Source organism: Mastigoproctus giganteus, chromosome 8, assembly GCF_048544385.1.
Source record: "Mastigoproctus giganteus isolate SK-2022 chromosome 8, ASM4854438v1, whole genome shotgun sequence".
Lineage (NCBI taxonomy): Eukaryota > Metazoa > Arthropoda > Arachnida > Uropygi > Thelyphonidae > Mastigoproctus > Mastigoproctus giganteus.
Window position 1 is genome coordinate 38069663 of NC_143582.1, and position 20203 is coordinate 38089865.

The 20203-nt window shown below is 37.0% G+C and overlaps 1 protein-coding gene across 1 annotated transcript in view; it reads right to left on the reverse strand.

The window, feature by feature from the left end:
• The window catches only part of LOC150081458 (sorting nexin-12-like), a 67057-nt gene that overhangs the window by 18307 nt on the left and 28547 nt on the right, over window positions 1-20203 (reverse strand). Inside the window, exon 2 of the mRNA XM_090379312.1 lies at window positions 15068-15163. Within this exon, the coding sequence (XP_090235438.1) occupies window positions 15068-15163 (96 nt within the window). The remainder of the gene's footprint in view (window positions 1-15067; window positions 15164-20203) is intronic.

Genomic DNA, 20203 nt, shown 5'->3' on the forward strand with positions numbered 1-20203 from the left:
TCAAAACGCAGTCCATTTTCTGGTACCTGGATGATATCGTGGTTTCCAGTAGAACGTTCTCAGAACACTTAGAGCGGTTGGAACTGGTGTTTATTATTATTATTATTAGCTATATGGTACAAGGAAGCCTGAGGCTTATGCTGCACCAGACAAAAAATAAAATAAAAAAATCCCAAGTTACCCTGAGAGAGAGAGAGAGAGAGAGAGAGAGAGAGAGAAAAGTAGAAGGGAATCACCAAGAAAGAAGAATGATGATATCCAGCTCAGGACCCTGGGTGTGCCAAGCCCATGATTAGGAGGTAACTGCGGTGTCAAGTAATTAATTACTTGATAATTACAACGCTAAAGTCCAAACTGCGGGGGTAAAAAGGGGAGGAATTGCTGCCCCCCCCCCCCTTCATCTCTGAGGGTATATGAGACTGTCCTATAAAAACCACTAGACGAAAACAGAATTAGATTCCAGATAGGCGAGATGAACACATTAAAGCAAATTAAGATGGCCAACCCAAAAGAAAAGTGTTAAATACGACTTAACTATACTCATAATAAAAAGTATAAGTTATGCCTAGACTAAGCAGTTCTGATACGGCCACACCCTAGAACTCGCGTAGGTCAAAAAGATAACGGAAGAAAAGGGAGACTTGAGCAAGAGGGAAATCTATCAAAAGCCTACCGAGCGGGGGTAACAATAGATTAAAAAAGTTTTGCTCCTAGCGATATTTATTCGAGCCAATGGAAGAAGAGGGTGAGGCAATTACGTCACTACAAATGCAATTATTGACAACTGCCTCCATAACGTTCAACCTCGTGCACATGATTCACTGTCGAACATTTTGTTTTTTAATGAATACTGTATATTTAAATACCGCAGTTTATTTTGTAAATATTTTAAATATTTGTATAGTTTGTAAATATTTCAGTTAAATATTTTAGTCCTGTTCTTTCAGATGCAACAATATTCCTCATGCATTACGGAACCTGAAGCAAAAGGCCTTTTCCTAAGTGACCTACGTAAACTCAGGTAAATAATTATATAGTGATATTAGCTGAAGTCCAGTATAGTATACACCAGTGTGGGTACTTTGATGAAAGCGATGAAGACAGCAATAGTTGACAGGTGAAGGCAACTCCCTTTTCTGATTGCTTTGTGTCGTTGAGGAGGGAGGGACTTAGCTTAGGTAGGGTGTTTATCCCTCCATCCCACTTTTTTAAAATGAGAAAACAAGTTCTCGATTTAAAAACAGCAGCAAATGTGGGGAAAACACTTTAGGCATATCAACCTAGGAGGACAGTGGCATCTGTCAATCACTGCTTTGTTCCTGTCCATTTGTCGAAATATGGGAGTCACAACTTGTCAATTACTGCTTTCCCACTGTTTTGCTTGCTGACATGTTGGAGGTTGTACACCATTCGAGTTTTAACCCTGATATTTATTTGACCTTGAGAATGCCACACACTACAAATGCACAGGTAAATAATTACATAGGTCATTTCCTGATTAGATATCGACCAGTGCGTTTCAACAGGTGTCTTTTACGTAGAAAAGATTTGACTTACTCCATATACCTCTACATTTTACACAGAAAATGTGTGCGTGGGGGTGGGCGAGCAAAGTGAGCAGGGGGCAAAGCCTCTTAGTTATTTATTAAATTTAAAATTTTTGGAATAGTGAATCTGGCAATGGAGTTTATTGTAAAGTTATGAACAAATTGCACAAGCATGTTGAATTTAATTTCAATATATAACAGAGCTTCAAGGTTCTTAATTGAGACCACTGCTTTTTGATGATTTAAAATCCTCTAGTGATTGCATAAAATGTACCAGTGCAGCCACTGGTACATTTTATGCAATTTTTTTTTTTTTTATTAAAATACTTATTAGTGTGATGACCACAAAGTTTAATATTCCTTAATCACAGGTTTCACTTCATTACATCATTAACTGTCAGAAATTCAAGAAGTATAGTCATAAAAAAAAAAATTGAAATCTCTCGCATGAGCAGAACACGTAACTTATAAAATACAGTGTGCCAACTCATAGAATTTTTTTTTTTTTTTTTTTTTTACATGGATGACATTATCAAAAAATTTGAAATATTAAAATAATCCCCCCCCCCAAAGAGAGATATAGCATGGCACACTAAAGTACACCAAATTCTCACTTTCAAGACAGCTGTCATTGCTTGACACACTGCTGCAAATTAAAAAAATTTTTCCTAATTGTATAACTTATATTATTAAAATAGCAGACGGTATTATAAAGTGTGTAATTTTAAACTATTTCTAGATTTTTAAAAGAGAAAATTAAATTATATATACAAGTTCCTATTTATACTTTCTATTATTACTACTAATTTTCCCAAAATCCTTAATGGAAAAATAATACTTTTTAGACTGAACAGTTATTAGTTTTTATTCCATAATTTTAAAATGTTAACCAGTTTTTATAAGTTTATGATTTTTATATACATAAAGAGACCAGCTATTAAGTACATCCCCAACATCTAGTGAACTGGCTGTTCTTTCAGTCATGGCAATCTCATGTCAGAAATTGTGTGTGCGTGCGCGCACGCACACAATTCAGCCAAAAAAAAGCCAACAGTGCAGCCTAAGTGACTGGGCAAGGTATAAAAGTTAGCAGATATGCTAGTGTAAGTAGCAGACAGTCCCCAGTTGGGTTTTGTTCAGGCACAGTGTTTACAGCAGTGTCATGCACTCTTTTTTGACACTGGACCAATTTTAATTCCCGCAATAATAATAAAAACAAACAAATATATTTTTTCTAACCCATCTTCAAAATTTGACTTACATTAAAAATATGCAGATTTAAAAAATAAAATTAAAAATCTGTCCAGTTTCCTGTCTTGTGTGCAGTCTACTCAATATACAATTGCTTATATCTCTTCTTCCAGAAAAGTCTAATAAATTGTGTCTCAGAATTAGTGTGACAGGTGAGCTTGTATCTTTTTTGCTATGTAATTCATTTGCAATAGCATTAGTTAAGGCATACGATGCAAAAAAGCAAGCTTATGCAGCATCCGCCAAAAAAACACCATCCCATTTCACCCATCCATTCATTCACTCCAAATGCTGCATAGCTCAGCCTTAAATTTATTTAAGCTATCAACTTCCACAACAACAGATGAAAGTCTGTTTCTGCAATCAACTGCCCGCTGGCTAAAGGCAAATTTCTGATATCTATTCTATAACTGTCTTTCCTCAATTTGAATCTATGCCCCCTCAGGTTCGTAATCTGAGCAAGAGGAAGAATGCTATTAGCGTTCAGCTTATTCAACCCATTCAAGGCCTTATACACCTCAATCAGATAACCTCACAGGTGCCTAAATCTGCAGGTGCTGCAATTTGCAGAACTTAAGCCTTTCTTGGTAAGAGCACCCCTTTTGTTCCCTTCACCAATCTTGTTGCCCTTCTTTGTACTCTTTCTAGCAACTCTACATCCTTCGTAAAATGAGGCCTCCAGATATGTACACAGTACCCAAGGTGTGGCCTGACTGTTGCCTTGTACAACGGGATAATTACCTTATCCCTGCTAGCAAAAATTCCTATATATCATTGACAAGGCTCCATGACCTGCTCTGGCAGCCCATCTGCACTGCTCGGTGAACTTCATATCTGACTGCATAATTACCCCCAGGTCTTTTTCATTCTCCACTTCCCTGAGTACCACATAGTTGGCACATTTCTCTTGAGTTACTGCTACCCATATTCAGTACTTTGCATTTGTCAATGTTAAACTTCAGTTGCCACTTCTCAGCCCATTTGGCCTACTTATCTAGAACCTGTTCTAGTAGCATACTGCTTTTACTGTCATTAACAACCCTGCCAACCTTTGTATCATCATACAATGAGCAAAGTCTCCCTGCTCACAGACTACCAGCAATGTGAAGAGGGTCTACAAACTGCATGCCACTGGTCTAGAGTGTACTGAAAGCAATCCAACATGAGAATACATTAGCATTAGTAAATGGACATAATGCAAGAAAGCAAGCATCAGCAAAAAAAAAAACCTTCTAATTTCACCCATCCACTTGCTCCAAATGTTTGTCTAGTTCTGCCTTGAATCTATTTAAGCTATCAACTTCTACAAGGACAGATGGAAGTTTGTTTCAGCATCTAGCCAGTGACATTCCTGTGGCCAGAGATAACTTGAAGTGGGGTAAATGACAGTTCGGTACAACAATGGTATGCAATGGAGTATACCAGAATGAAAAATGTGTCAGATTACCCTTGTCACAGATGGATATAGTAGCAGACAACCTCAGTAGGGATCATTCATGTCAGCTAAAATCAAACAGCAGCTTTGGATAGAGTGGACAAGGGATATTTAAAGAGTTGAAGGTAATTTGTTCTGATGAATCCTGGTTCCAGTTGTTCTATGTTAACAGCAGCACAAATCTATGAATCCATTGCACAAAATGTCAACACTATGTGCTAGCAGAAGTATTGTGGTGGAGAGAGTTTAAGGCACATGTTAGAGACCCCCGATACTAGTAGATCATCTAAATGCCCAGTCTACTTGAACACTGTTTTCACATTCAGTTTATCTATTTAGCAACAGTTACTTCCAGCAGATAATACATGTCACAAGAAGTGGCAAAATTACCATACCACCATGTATGAGGTGGGGTGCATAATTTTTCATTATAGGCCATAAGGCACAGAGGTGATAAGGAGAAGGGCCACAGGGCCTCCTCCTTATCACCTCTATCTTCTGAATAAGTATTGCTTAATTGATACTTATTCAGGAACATGAGTGACTTTGCCAGGCTTCAGTGGCCTGCTCAATTACTGCATCTCAAACTGAATGAGCATCTGTAAGACTCGCCTCACAGATGCTCAATTGAACTGAACTCAGTTTCAACTGAAATGAGTTGTTTGCAGCATGGATCTGCTGCCATCTACAAAGTAACACAGGGGGTGCTGGCCCATACAGACTCAACTGCATTCTACATTGCTATAATACTAAACAGCAGCAGATATCCATGCCACATACAACTCATCCCATCTCACATCACTTCATAGATGTTCAATCAATTAAGATGCATAATGAGACTTGAGGCTATTCTGAGTGCTTAAAGAGGTGCCACATTCTATCACATTTGATGATAGAATGTTGATGATGATCCTGCTCAGATAATGATAATGTTGATCCTGCTCAGATAGCAAACAAACTGAATAAGTATTTTGCATCTACATTCAAACATGAGGAATTATTAAGGTTTGAAAATGGCAGAAGGTTATCAAATTGTAGCAGGATACTTAATGATTTTGTAATAACTGACAGCAAAGTGGAGGAGAAATTGTTGAAGTTAAACATAAGAAAAGCACCTGGGGTGGATGGGATCTATCCAGTTATATTAAAGGAGGCGGCAAAGCAACTAAGCAAACCCTTAGCCATAATTATGAGAGCATCCTTGGACTCATAGGAGGTTCCCACCGACTGGAGATGTGCAAATGTATCCCCAATTCACAAAGGAGGATCGAAGGGTGACAAGTAATTAAAGACCAGTTAGTTTAACTTCTGTTCCGGGTAAAATAATGGAGTCACTGGTTAAAGATGCATTACAGGATCATCTAGACAAGACTGCAGCAATAATTCAGACACAGCATGGGTTTGTTAAGGGAAAGTCTTGTCTGACAAATTTGATAGGATATTATGATGTAGTTACAAAGGAACTGGATGCAAAAAATTATTTTGATATCATATATTTGGATTTCAGGAAAGCTTTTGACACTGTTGCGCATGAAAGACTACTGTACAAATTGGAGCAGAATTGTATTACGGGTAAGTTGCTATAATGAATAAAAGGATGGTTAACTGGGAGAAGACAGAGGGTGGTAATCAATGGGTGCTGCTCTTCGTGGACTAATGTTATTAGTGGAGTCCCACAGGGTTCGGTATTGGGTCCACTGTTGTTTTGTATATTTATCAATGATATTGATGAAGGTATATCATTCTTAATGTCGAAGTTTGCAGTTGTTGTTATTTGGTTTTTAGGAGCATTAGCAACTAAGGCCATATTGCTCCGGGATATGCGGTGGTCATTCCTTGACCTTTCCGCATCCTCCGTATTTGGTGGTGACGGGCTCGAACCCCGGTCTAATCAAGAAGCGTGTGCTACGCGTTGCTGCTGCTGCTCCTTCCCACCTGGCTACGGAGGTGCCCGAAGTTTGCAGACGATACAAAGGTTGGCAGGGTTGTTAATGACAGTAATGACAGTGTGCTACTGCAACAGGATCTAGACAATTTGGGCAGATGGGCTAAGAAGTGGCAACTGAAGTTTAACCTTGACAAATGCAAAGCACTGCATATGGGTAGAAGTAACCCCAGAGAAAGTACCAACTGTGTGGTACTACACTTAAGGTGGTAGAAAATGAAAAAGACCTGGGAGTAATTGTGCAGTCAGATATGAAGTTTTCTGAGCAATGCAGACAGGCTGCCAGAGCAGGTCATGGGGTTTTGTCAATGATATATAGGAATTTTGCTAGCAGGGAAAAGGAGGTGATTGTCCCTCTGTATAAGGCAATGGTCAGGCCATGCCTTGAGTACTGCATACAGGTCTTGAGGCCTCATTTTAGGAAGGATGTAGATTTGCTTGAGCGTGTACAGAGAAGGGCAACAAAATTGGTGAGGGGAATGAAGGGATCCTCTTACCAAGAAAAGGCTTAAGTTCTGAAAATTGCAGTGGCTGGAGACTAGGCACCTGTGCGGTGATCTGACTGAGGTCTATAAGGCCTTGAATGGGTTGAGCACGCTGAATTCTGATGGGATCCTTGCACTTGTTCAGATTATGAACCTGAGGGAGCATAAGTTCAAATTAAGAAAGGACAGGTGTAGAATAGATGTGCGGAAATTTGCCTTTAGCCAGCAGGTGGTTAATTGCTGGAACAAACCTTCCATCTGTCGTTGTGGAAGTTGATAGGTTGAATAAATTTAAGGAGGAACAGAACAGGCATTTGGAGGGAATGGTGTTTTTTTTTTTTTTTTTTTTTTTGGCTGATGCTACATAAGCTCATACACTTGCTTTCTTGCATCACACGCCACTACTACTACATTAGTGAACCTAATAAACTGACTGCTCAGTATATATATATAAACATCCAAGCTTCACTTCCAAGGAAGTGAAGCCAGTCGATATTGCTGGACAGTGCAATGTCGAGTCAGTTTGGTGTGACATAAGCATTGGGAGATCAAAATTGAGAGTAGGAGTGTGTTATAGGCCTAATGACTCTGATGAGTATAATAAGGAACTGTACAGGGAAATAGTGTGGGCCAGTAAATCAGAGAGTCTCATAATGGGGGATTTTAATTTCCCAGATATTGACTGGAATTTGTGGGTTGGTCACTCACACACTAGCAAGGTGGATTTATTGGATGATTGTTTTCTACAACAGCATGTTCTGGGGGCAACTAGAGGGAGTAATACTCTTGATCTCATTATCAGTAGTGCATTAAGATGCTTAATGCTTCATGCATTAAGAATCTGCAGATAAAGGAACCACTTGGTGGCAGTAATCACAGTATGCTGAAGTGGGATTTACTCAAAGAGGTAACTACCATCAGGGGTAAAGGGAAGAGTTTTTGATTTTGTAAAGGTGACTATGGTGGTATGAGACGGTATTTAAATTCTATACGGTGGGACCAACAGATTGTGTGTTACCATTTACAATTTAACAAATTCTAGCATTCAAAGAATTAATCTTGGAATGCTACTAGGCTTTTCATACCAACTACAAAATATTGTTCAAGATTTAAGCCTAAATCAATGTCAAATGAACTAATTAGACATGTGGCAGAGAATAAAAATGCATGGGATACATATAAATTAATGGGCGACATGGAAGCCTATTATAGATATAAGCTGGTCTGTAACCAAGTCACAAAGGAGATTAAGCAGGCAAAGGCAGATTATGAGAAATCCTTGGCAAAGGATGCAAAGAAAAACAACGAAGAGTTCTTTACTTATGTAAACTCTAGAAGGAAAGGGATGAATCATATTGGTCCACTAGATATTAATGGTTCAACTGTTGATGATCCTGCTCAGGTGACTAATAAACTAAATGAGTATTTTCATCTATATTCACCCATTAGGAGGGGAATGCCAGAGGTGAGTTAACCTCTGGCAGTGAGCTGGATGATTTTCTAATAACTGAGAGGAAAGTGGAGGAGAAATTGTTGAAGATAAACATAAAAAAGGCACCCGGGATGGACGGGATCTATCCAGTTATATTAAAGGAGGCAGCAAAGGAAGTAAGCAAACCCTTAGCCATAATTATGAGAGCTTCTTTGGACTCAGGGGAGGTACCCATGGACTGGAGATGTGCAAATGTGACCCCAATTCACAAAGGAGGATCAAAGGGCAACATAAGTAATTATAGACCTGTTAGTTTAACTTCTGTTCCAGGAAAGGAATGGAGGCACTGGTTAAAGAAGCACTGCAGGATCATCTAGACAAGATTTCAGTTATAGCTTAGACACAGCATGGTTTTGTTAAGGGAAAGTCTTGCCTGACCAGTTTGATTGGATACTATGATGTGGTCACAAAGGAACTGGATGCAAGGAATAACTTTGATATCATATATTTGGATCTTAGAAAGGCTTTTGATACTGTTGCACATGGAAGACTGCTGAACAAATTGGAGCAGTGTGGCATTGGAGGCAAATTGCTGCTATGGATAAAGGGATGGTTGAGTGGGAGAAGACAGAGTGGTAATCAATGGACACTGCTCATTTTGGACTAATGTTATTAGTGGAGTCCCTCAGGGTTCAATATTGGGTCCATTGGTGTTTTCTATATTTATAAATGATATTGATGATGGTATATCAAGCTTAATGTCCAAGTTTGCAGATGATACGAAGGTTGGCAGGGTTGGTAAGGACACTAATGACAGTACACTGCTGCAACAGGATCTAGAAAAATTGAGCAGATCAGCCGAGAGGTGGCCAATGAAGTTTAACATTAACAAATGTAAAGTACTACATATGGGAAGCAGCAACCCCAGAATGACATATCAACTCTGTGGTACTACACTGGCAGTGGTAGAGAACAAAAACGACATGGGGGTTATTGTGCAGGCAGATATGAAGTTTTCTGAGCAGTGCAGATGGTCTGCAAGAGTAGCTCATAGTGTCTTGTCTATGATATACAGGAATTTTTCTAGCAGGGATAAGGAGGTGATTATCCTCTTATATAAGGCAATGGTCAGGCCACATCTTGAGTACTGTATACAGGTCTGGAGGCCTCATTTTAAGAAGGATGTAGAGCTGTTAGAACGAGTACAGAGAAGGGCAACAAGATTAGTGAATGGAACAAAGGGTTGCTCTTACAAAGAAAGGCTTAAATTTTGCAAATTACAGTGTCTGGAGACTAGCTACCTGCAAGGTGATCTGATAGAGGTGTATAAAGCCTTGAATGGTTTGAGCATGCTCAACGCTGATGGAATTCCTCTTGCTCAGAATAATCATTTGAGAGGTGTTAAATTCAAATTGAGAAAAGACAGATGTAGTATAGATGTGCGGAAGTTTGCCTTTAGCCAGCAGGTGGTTGGTTGGTTGGAACAGACTTCCATCCTTTGTTGTGGAAGTTGATTGCCTAAATAAATTTAAGGCTGAGCTGGACGGGTACTTGGAACAAATGGAGAAGTGAAATGGGAGTTGTTTTTTTTTTGGCTCATGCTGCATAAGTTTGCTTTCTTCCATCATATGCCTCTACTAATGTTAAAATCTATATGTAAAGATTAATTATCTAAATCAGTTTTAATATAATGATTGAAATGTTAACTAAATGAAGTAAATCATAACTGCATGTGAAATGCAATATAATTAATCCATATAAAACTTTTTTGTTGTTTAAAGCTTGGAAAAGGAAATAAAAGGCAATTGTCAGGCCACACCTTGATTACTGCGTACAGGTCTGAAAGCTTCATTTTAGAAAGGATCTGGAGTTGCTAGAATGAGTACAGAGAAGGGCAACAAGATTGGTGAAGGGAACAAAGGGATGCTCTTATGCAGAAAGGCTTAAGTTCTGCAAATTGCAGATTCTGGAAACTACGTACCTGCGAAGCGATCTGATTGAGGTGTAAAAGGCCTTGAATGGATTGAGCAGGTTCAATGCTGATGGGATTCTTCCTCTTGCTCAGATTACAAACCTGAGGGGGCATAGATTCAAACCGAGGAAAGACAGTTGTATAATAGATGTGTGGAAGTTTGGTTTTAGCCAGTGGGTAGTTGATTGCTGGAACAGACTTCCATTTGTTATTGTGGAAGGTGATAGCTTAAATAAATTCAAGTCAGAACTAGACAAACATTTAGAATGAATGGATCAGTGAAATGGGAAGGTTTTTTTGGTTTTTTTTGGCTGATGCTGTATAAGCTTGCTTTATTGCATCAAGTGCCTCTACTAATGCTAAAAGTTCTGTTTGACTTTAATACTATAATGCAAATGTTTAGATAAGAATTTCTAAGTACAAAAATCTACATTACACAAATTAACAGTGCAACAAAAGTTCTTCATGACTGTCAGGAGTAAAACTCCCTCTCAATTTTACAGCATCTGTTGGAGGTTTATTACTGAATGTCCTTCACTCCAAATGTGGTATTGTTCAAATCCATGGTTCAGAAAGCTATCAACAGAATGAAAATCATTATTATTATTAGGCATATGGTGCAAGGAAGGCCTGAGGCTTATGCTGCACCAGCCAAAAAAAAATTTGAGTACCCTGAGAGAGTGATAGAGAGCAAAGGGAATCACCAAGAAAGAGAAGTATAATGATATCTAGCTCAGGACTCTGGGTGTGCCAAGCCCATACTCACCAGATGTGAGCCCCTGGGGTTATTAGTCAAGCAAGAAGGAATTCTGTGCAAGTGCTTAAAATGTCATTAGTAGACTCTGGAGTTGATTCCAAGAGGCAAGAAGAGTATGAAAAATGAAAACAAGAACACTGGTCAAACTCATCAACAAACAAATTTGGCTACAGCTGTTCTCTTCATAAATGAGTTTAGATTCAACTTGCAACCTGACTCAACAGCTCCTTAACCTGGCATTAGTATAAAAGCTGCAATCCTCTTAGGCTGTTAGCTTGGGGAGGCATAAGTAACCACAAGGGTCTTTGCATCATCATCAGGAGCAGATCACTGACAAGTCAGAGGTGTGATAAGATCCTGAGACCAACAGTCCTACACATCACAGCAAGCAGAGAAAAAAAAAAAATTCTTAAAGATAACCTGCCTCATAAGACAATGTGGTTTATAAGCAAGCTGAATGAGTATAACAAGTGTATGAACTGGCCATCTTGGCTAACCCAACTGAGCATGTATGGGATAGAGTAGACAGCCGTATTACATTTACTAGATACATTCGAGCTTCTCCCAGGATTTCCTGATCAGTTTGATGTCACGGAGATGAAAACATTGATTATGTAAATCAATAACAGGGAAACTATAGTCATGCCGCCACGCCACAAGAATGAACTCAAGGTCATCATCACTCAGTCTAATTTTGGAGTAGAGGGGTGATTAATTATATTTTTAAACAAAGGTAATCTTATAAATATTTAATGAATAATGTATAGAATTGATTCTGTTTTCAATTCATTTAATATACTTTTTCTACTTCACTAACCCAATCTACTTTTTAATTAGACTGTGTATGATGGCAACCTTCAGTTCAATCTCATGATGGAAGATATATACACACAATTATATCAAAGTGCTGTCTTTAGGTGTTCCCGTTCCCTTTATCCTTGACAGCAGTTATGTTTTTAATTAAATTCCACATTAGTATACTGTGATTGCTGTCACCCAGTGGATCTTTTACCTGCTGATTCTTAATGCATGAAGAATCACTGCTGATAACCAGATCAAGAGCATTTCTTTCTCGTGTTGACTCTCTAACATGCTGCTGTAGAAAATATTCATCCAAAAAATCTACAGAAGTCTTGCTAGTGCGTGTTAGTGACAAACCCACAAATTTTGGTCAACATCTGGAAAGTTAAAATCTCCCATTATAAGACCTTCTGATTTACTGGCTCTCTTATTTCTCTGTACAGCTGTTTGGTATACTATCAGTCATTAGGCCTATAACACACTACTACTCTCAATTTTGTTTCCCAGTGCTTATATCACACCAAACTGACTCAACATTGCACTAGTCACCCATATCGACTGGATGCACTGCCTTAGATACAATATACTTCTTAACTAAGAGCATAACCCCTCTACCCCTCCTGTGTTATCTGTATTTCCTGTATGCATTGTACTCTCCACATTCAAATTCAGCATCTCTTATGTAAGTGGCACACACCATGTCTCCACTATCCCTACAATGTCTGAATTTGATGACTTAATCAGTACTTAAAATTCATCAAATTTATTTTCAATGCTGCTAGCATTAGTGTACATGCAAGTATACATGCACATGTTCTTATTCTTAGTTACCCTAACACAGCCCATGTATTCAACTGTTCCACGATAACCCACATCAGGGCCTGAAATCTGACACCTTGCTTTGCATTTTTCAATAGAAGCAGTGAAAATATAACTGCACTGCTGTCTAGATGGTCCTGCATTACTTCTTTAACCAGTAACTCCATTATTTTCCCTGGAACAGAAGTTAAGCTAACAGGTCTGAAATTACTCATGTCACTCTTTGATTCGCCCCCCCCCCCTCTGAATTGGGAATACATTCCCACATCTCCAGTCCACAGGGACTTCCCCTGAATCAAAGGATGCTCTCATAATTATGGCTAAGGGTTTGCTTACATCTTTTGCTGCCTCTCTTAATATAAATGGATAGATCTCATCCACCACAGGTGCCTTTCTTACATTTAAATTCAGAAATTTCTCTTCCACTTTCCTCTCAGTTATTACAAAATCATTTAGCTCCCTGGTAGAGTTTGATAAACTTCTGGCATCCATTCCCCTAAAGAATTCCTCATGTGTGAATGTAGATGCAAAATACTTATTCAACTTGTCAGCAACCTGGGAAGGATCAACAACAGTTGATCCATCAATATCAAGTAGACCTATGTGAATCATCCCTTCATTCTAATGTTTACATAAGAAAAGAAGTCTTTGCTATTTTTCTTTACATCTTTTGCCAAAGATTTCTCATAATCTGCCTTAGATTGCCTGACATCCTCTGTGACTTGATTGTAGGCTAGTTTATATCTATCATAGGCTTCTGTATCACCTGATAATTTATATGCATCCTATGCATTTTTCTTCTCTACTACGTGTCTCATTATTTCCTCTGACATCCATTTAGGTCTAATTCTTGGTTGGTATGAAAAGCCCAGTAGCTTCTATAAATTTAGAATTTGCTGATGGTAACATCATCAGTTTGTTTCAGTATCCACAGCCATATCTAAATCAAATTTGTTCATAAGTGCCAATGTTCTTTTAAAGAAGGAGATCCTGGATATCTCTAATCTAGAGTTACTGATGTGGAATGTAGTCTCCTGTTTAGTAGCCACCACTGAAATGTGTAGATCAATATGGCATAGAAGATCCAGCAGGTATGTTGAATCAGTGAAGATATGATACAACAGTTTTAGATCAAGAACTGTCTGCAGAATTTTCAAAGATTGAAGCTTGAAGTAAGAACAGATTTGGGTAAAAAATTTGGTGGTGAAACATGGGATCACGTCTGGAAAGACAGTGAACGAATTTCATTTGCAGCGATTCTATTTGCCACATAGAATTTAAAAACTGTCTGAGACCACTATAGTCACCTTTACAAAAGCAAAACCCTTCCCTTTACCCTTGATGGTTGTTATGTCTTTAAGTAAATCCCACCTAACTACACTGTGTTCACTGCCACCTAGTGGTATTTTATCTCCAGATTCTTAATGCATGAATAATCACTGATGATAAAGAGATCAAGAGTATTACTCTCTCTTGTTGCCTCTGTAACATGCTGTTGTAGACAACAGTTATCCAATAAATCCACAAAAGTCTTGCTAATGTGTACGACTAACCCAGAAGGTCCACCAGTCAGCAGGAAAGTTAATTCCCCATTATAAGACATTGATTTACCTTTTTTTTTTCTGTTAGTTCTGGCCATAATGCACCTTGCAAAGTTTTTGCATCTTACTCTGATCAAAGCTCAAGACGGGATTCGAGCCCGCAACCTTTGGGTTGCCAGGCAAGCACTTTATCCACCTGGCTAGCCCGGTCGGCTCTGATTTACTTGCTCACTATTTTTCTGTACAGCTAATCATTGTACTCAGAGTCATTAGGCCTATATAACACACTCCTACTCTTATTTTTGCTTTCCCAGTGCTTATGTCACACCAAACTGACTCAACACTGCACTGGCAACCCATAACTGAATGCACGGCCTCAGATTTTGTGTGCTTCTTAACTAAGAGCATAATCCCTCCCCCCAATCCTATCTGTTCTTTCTGTACACATTGTACTCCCCATATTGAAATTCTGCATCCCTTATATCTGAGTAACACCACGTCTGATATATCATGTCTGCATTTGATGACTTGGGGGCAATACCTCAATCAAATTTATTTATTATGCTCCTAGTATTGGTGTACATGCAATTATATGCCCCTGTTCTTACCCTAACACAAGAACTGTTTATAGGAATTTTTTGTATTTTTCTATGGCAAGATACAGCAGTCTATATATTTCTGCACAAAATAGAAGTTAGAAACCAGGAATTTCTTGAAAATTGCTAACTTGCATTAAATATCAGTAGATATCGGATACTACTCAAGTTTATTATTACTGATTAATCATAACACATTTTTAGCCACAAATTTTCCCAGTTTATAATTCTCTGAGAGTTACAATTGAAGTGTTAAAGAGTCACTCTGCTCACAAGCTGCTGTTTGGCCAAATCTGGTCAGAAATTATAACACAGGGAGCTAATGAGAACAAAGAATTTTCTAAACAGATTGACTAAGTACATTTATCAAAAAATGAATTTTGATATAAGTAGGAACATGCAAAACAGTTTTTAATGAAATCTGTTCAAAATAATAATAAAATATTTGATCTGCAAATATGGTGATTAAATTTCAATGCATTTTACCTTGCTGTCTCGTTCCAATTCATTTCTCAACCATTCAAAATCACTGTAACGCCTCCGGACACTAGATTCTTTCATTTTGAACACAGGAAGGTTGGTCTATAGGGATGAGAAAGAGATCAGCGAATGTTTGTAAATTTAGTTTGTTATAAAAATATTTCAACTGTGAAGATTAACTTAAAGTTATTACTGCATTAAAAAATATATTGTAAAGAAAGTCCAGTAATTAATCTTTTTTAATATCTAGGCCATCTTTACACGATATCTACAAGATTTAAACACTTAGTTGAATCTAATGAACATACGATTACTTATAACAAAATATTAATGAATCAGTTAGCTAAATTTATTTTGCAAAGACAACTTTGTTTTATGTAAAATTTGTTTTAATTTAAAATTATATGGGCATTTCATATGTTGAATAATGCATTTTTAATAGGTTGTGGATGGGATAAACTTGATTCAAAAGCAAATGTTATTACCATTAATTACCACACAAGACACTATGCATTAAAATGACATTTCTAAGCGTTTTAGTATGTCTTTTCTTTGGAAAATTTAGAAGCAGTGTAATTGAAGCATTAATTACATTGCTTCTAAACTCAAATCATTATATCCCATTCCATATATCCAGTCTAACTATTCCCTAACTAGTGAATGGGGAAACATTCCTCTAGCTGAAAAATCTTTCCAAGAAAAACACCCCCCAGATAATTTTGAACAATACAACATCTATACAACACAAACATCTTTAGAAAGTACCTTGACCTACATGATGCTCAACAGTACAATTAAAAAAAAAAAAAAAAAAAAAAATCCGGCCTGCGCAAGAAGCATGCAAAAGTTAGATGAAATTTACCAGTAAGAGTACTTTGCTGTAACGGCATTTGTATTGTTACTCACTTGGTAAACAGACTATGAGTGTTATCGATCTGGAGTAGAAGTTGAATCCCACGGGAGCTTGAAACCATCCCGAAGTGGAGGGGGAAAAACCTGACCATTTTTCTTTAGAATCACTAACTGAATCGCGAACAGAGTCATATTGGAAGTTCTGGCGTCGTAAAAAAAATGTTCATAACGTAGTTTCACCAGTAAACTTTTTCGAAGTTTGCCGTACTTCTCATGAGGGCTTCCTTTGCCTTTTTTTCTTAATAAACAATTTATCCACTAGTCCACCAGTGATTCTAAAGAAAAAAGGTCAGGTTACCCCTTCCACTTCAGGAGGGTTTCAATCTCCCATGGGATTTAATTTCTACTCCTGACTGATAACATCCACTGTATGTTTACTGAGCGAGCAACAATACAAATGCCATTATGACAAAGTACTTTTACCTGTAAATTTCATCGAACTTTTGCGTGCTTCTTGTGCAGGCTTTCTTTACTTTCGCCAAAAATCTTACTTACAGCATCAGTGATGGTACCATAAATTTTTTTGAAGGACTGTGCTTGTAAATAAATGCATATTTAAGTTCTCTATCAACCCCACTCCCCAAATCAAACAAAACAAGTTAGATCATGAAATGCACTGCATTACATTTCAGTCACATTCAATTATCAAATAATGTGCCTCAGGAGTTAAAACTATAACATGCTCAAGAAGTAATGTTATGTAAGATGAGGCAGAATTTATGCAGCAGTTTTATTGAAAGGGGGAGAGCAGCACAAGGGAAATGGGTTAACCTACTAACAAGAAATTCGATACAAAAGTTTAAAATATTCTAAATAAGTTCTGAAAAATACTGGATCTACTTTTCCAAATTTATAGCAGTAGCCCTGTAGGAAGAACTGGGGGGCATGGAATCTGAAAATTAAAACCTCCTTAGGAATAAACAAAACATGCACTGATCTGTCATCAATCCAACATTTCTTTTGAATAATGTTCAAAACATACTTACATAGATAACAAAGATTAAGAAAAAATAAATAAAATTAAATAAAAATAATTTTCAGAATTAGTATTAACCATATAATGCAAGGAAGCCACTGGTCTTTGCTGCTACCCCAAAAAAAAAAAAAAAAAAAAAAAAAAAAAAAAAAAACTTTATTAATTAATCCAATTTTAAATTTTGGATAGCTTGACAAATCATCTAAAAAGGCTCAAATATATAATTCCATGAAATCTGACTGCTGGGAGTAGAGTTATTATGTGTAGAGATACAAACATAGTGAAGGCAATAGACACTTTACACATTTTTTAAAATGCTTAAAATGCCTACCAATATAAAGTTCTTATGTGGAACACAGCTTGGTTGCTGAATGCAATGAGAATGTTTCTGATATGGTTGATTATGTATCAGAGCTGGGTCAATCTGCCCAATTATCCAACTTTATAGAGTCAACAAAAAATAGTGATTTCATTAGAAACAGAAAAATTATTTGAAGTCTTTTCACCATTTATGTTTGAGTTCTTCCTAGTGGAAGTTTATTTCAACAGATCTAAGTGAAATTAGAAATCAAGGACTGCTGCTTGAGAACTTTTTTTTACGATGACATAATATCTCAAATAGAGGAACAAAACTAAAAGCACTGTCTAAATTTAAAAAAAAAAAAAAAAAAAAAAAAATTGTTGTACGACATAAAAATTGCTGCTAAATGCAGAGTTAAAAGTTAGATATCGTCTATGCCAGGGGTCTGCAAACTTTTTTTGGAAAGGGCCAGTTCGTAAAATTTTTAGGCTCAGCGGGCCAGGTAGCAAGCTTGAAGCTATTTACATGGGTAATTCTAATCATAGAGCAACAAAAAAAAAAAAAAAAAAACAGGTTCAAAATCTTTTTATTAGGAAGTGATATTTTACATAATATTTATACACATGCTGACACTTACAAAAAAATGAATCAAATATTTCCATTTATTAATAAACATATTTAGAACTGGTTAAATTTTGTACTAATGCGATGAATGTAATTGTTTTTTCTGAGATAATATTTTATCATACTAGAGTTCGAAGTTAGTACTTCCTATCATTAAAGTTGTTTGCAAATGGTCATCCATTAATAATGATCTGTATTGCAATTTTAAATATTTCATTTTCGAAAATGTCTTTTCACAAAATATGAAAAGACATTTTCATATGTCTTTTCGTATTTTCATACAGATATAAATCCCCGTGCATATGATTTTAATTGACTGTACTTATCTTCCAAAAGATATTTATAGAATTGGGTTAGATCCATTTCTTTAACCTTTAGCATATCATCATTTTGCAGATCAATCACTTCCAATTGAAGGTCTGATGGAAGCTCCTCAATTGTACAGGCAAATGGATTTTGAAATATGGAAATGTCTTTTGCACTTGCCTCAAGATCCGAAAAACGCTGTTGTAACTGTAGTTTAAGTTCAGAAAATATATCAGCCGCAAATTTTTTTGGAAATGGGGATTTTGCTAATATTTGAAATTTTTTACAGCATGGAAAATGGTCAAACTTGGTTAATGTGATTTGTGTTTCAAACAATGCAAATTTTTGACGATATGACTTTACGATAAAATACGTTTCACATATGAGCACCGTTTTTCCCTGTAATTTTAAGTTCAATTCGTTAAGATATTCCACAATGTCTGTAGCAAATGCTAATTTCCATAGCCATTTATTGTTAGATAAGTGGTCGTGGGCAGTTCTCATTTAGAAAAATTTCTATTGCATCTGAGTTCAAAAAATCTCAATAAAACTTTTCCATTGCTGAGCCATCGAACTACTGTATGGTAGGGCAAATCAGGATATTCAGCTTCAATCTCTAATAAAAAATCATGAAACTGACGATGGTTAAGTCCACGAGAGCGAATAAAGTTAACCGCTGACACAACTGGTTCAATAACACATAACAGATTGAGGTGTTCCCACAAAGAGCCTACTGGTGAATAATACAATGAATTACCAGAGGTTTTGAACATTTAGCTTCTTCACAAGCCTTAAAAATTTGTTCAACTAATCCTTTCCCCGTTACACACATTTTTACCACCATCAGTTGTGACACATTTTTACCACCATCAGTTGTGACACATTTTAACTGATTCCATTGCAAATTGTACTGTGTTAGCATTTTCTCAAATTCCTTGAAGATATCTTCACTTGTTCTTCCATGCAGACTATTCATAGAAGCTAATTCTTCAGTAACCTCAAACTCAGTATTGACTCCTTGAATAAACAGCAACAATTGGGCAGTATTAGTAATGTCTGTAGACTCATCAAGAACCAACGAAAACCACTTTAAATTTTTTGCCTTGTCTTTTAATTGACTCTTGATGTGGCTCCCGATGTCCTCAACTCTTCTAACAGTTGTTCTCGCCGAAAGACTGACAGATCGAAACAAATCCATTTTCTCTGGACACATTTCTTCAGCTGCCACAAGCAAACATAATTTAATTAATTCACCATCGGTAAATGGTTTCCCTTTCTTGGCTAATAAATGAGCTATTCGTAAGCTTACTTTAGTTACTACTTCATTATAATTTTTTATTTTAACGAATAAATTGCGTTGTGATGATGCATTACGTTTTAAACTTTCAATTTTAGCTTCCATTGATTTTCTGTGAGTTTTGAATATTGTGCTGCGTGCTTAGTTTGCTAATGACGATGTATATTGTACTCTTTTTTGCACAGCTATTGTGTCATTACATAATAAACATGATACTTTGTCATTTATTTCTATGACAAAATAATTCACACTCCATTCAGCTTTAAAAGCACAACATTCAAAGTCCACTTTTCTCTTCATATTTGGTCTTGAGGGTGACATGGAAACGGTAGGTAATAAATAAAAGGGGAAAAAAAGATCGCAGAGTGCCGTGACAGACAATACCACATGCACCGCTAAAGCAAAACTGAGAGAAATGCTGGCAACACTTGTTCTAAGGTAGACGACAGAATGCGAATATGCGACGCCAGTAGCGCCACGTGCAGTCATTATTCTCAACTCAACTATCAGAGCACGTAATTTGATTTATTTAAAATTTTTTTCATGTAAAAAATATTAACCCGCGGGTCGGATTAAAAAGAGGGGGCGGGGCGGGTTTGGCCCGTGAGCCATAGTTTGCCGACCCCTGGTCTATGCCGTTGGATAACGTTTGACATTGTTCAGTGTTGGAGCAGAAAGGTTCAAAAGGCCAATTGAAGAAAGGAAGAAAAAAGAAAGGAAGAAAAG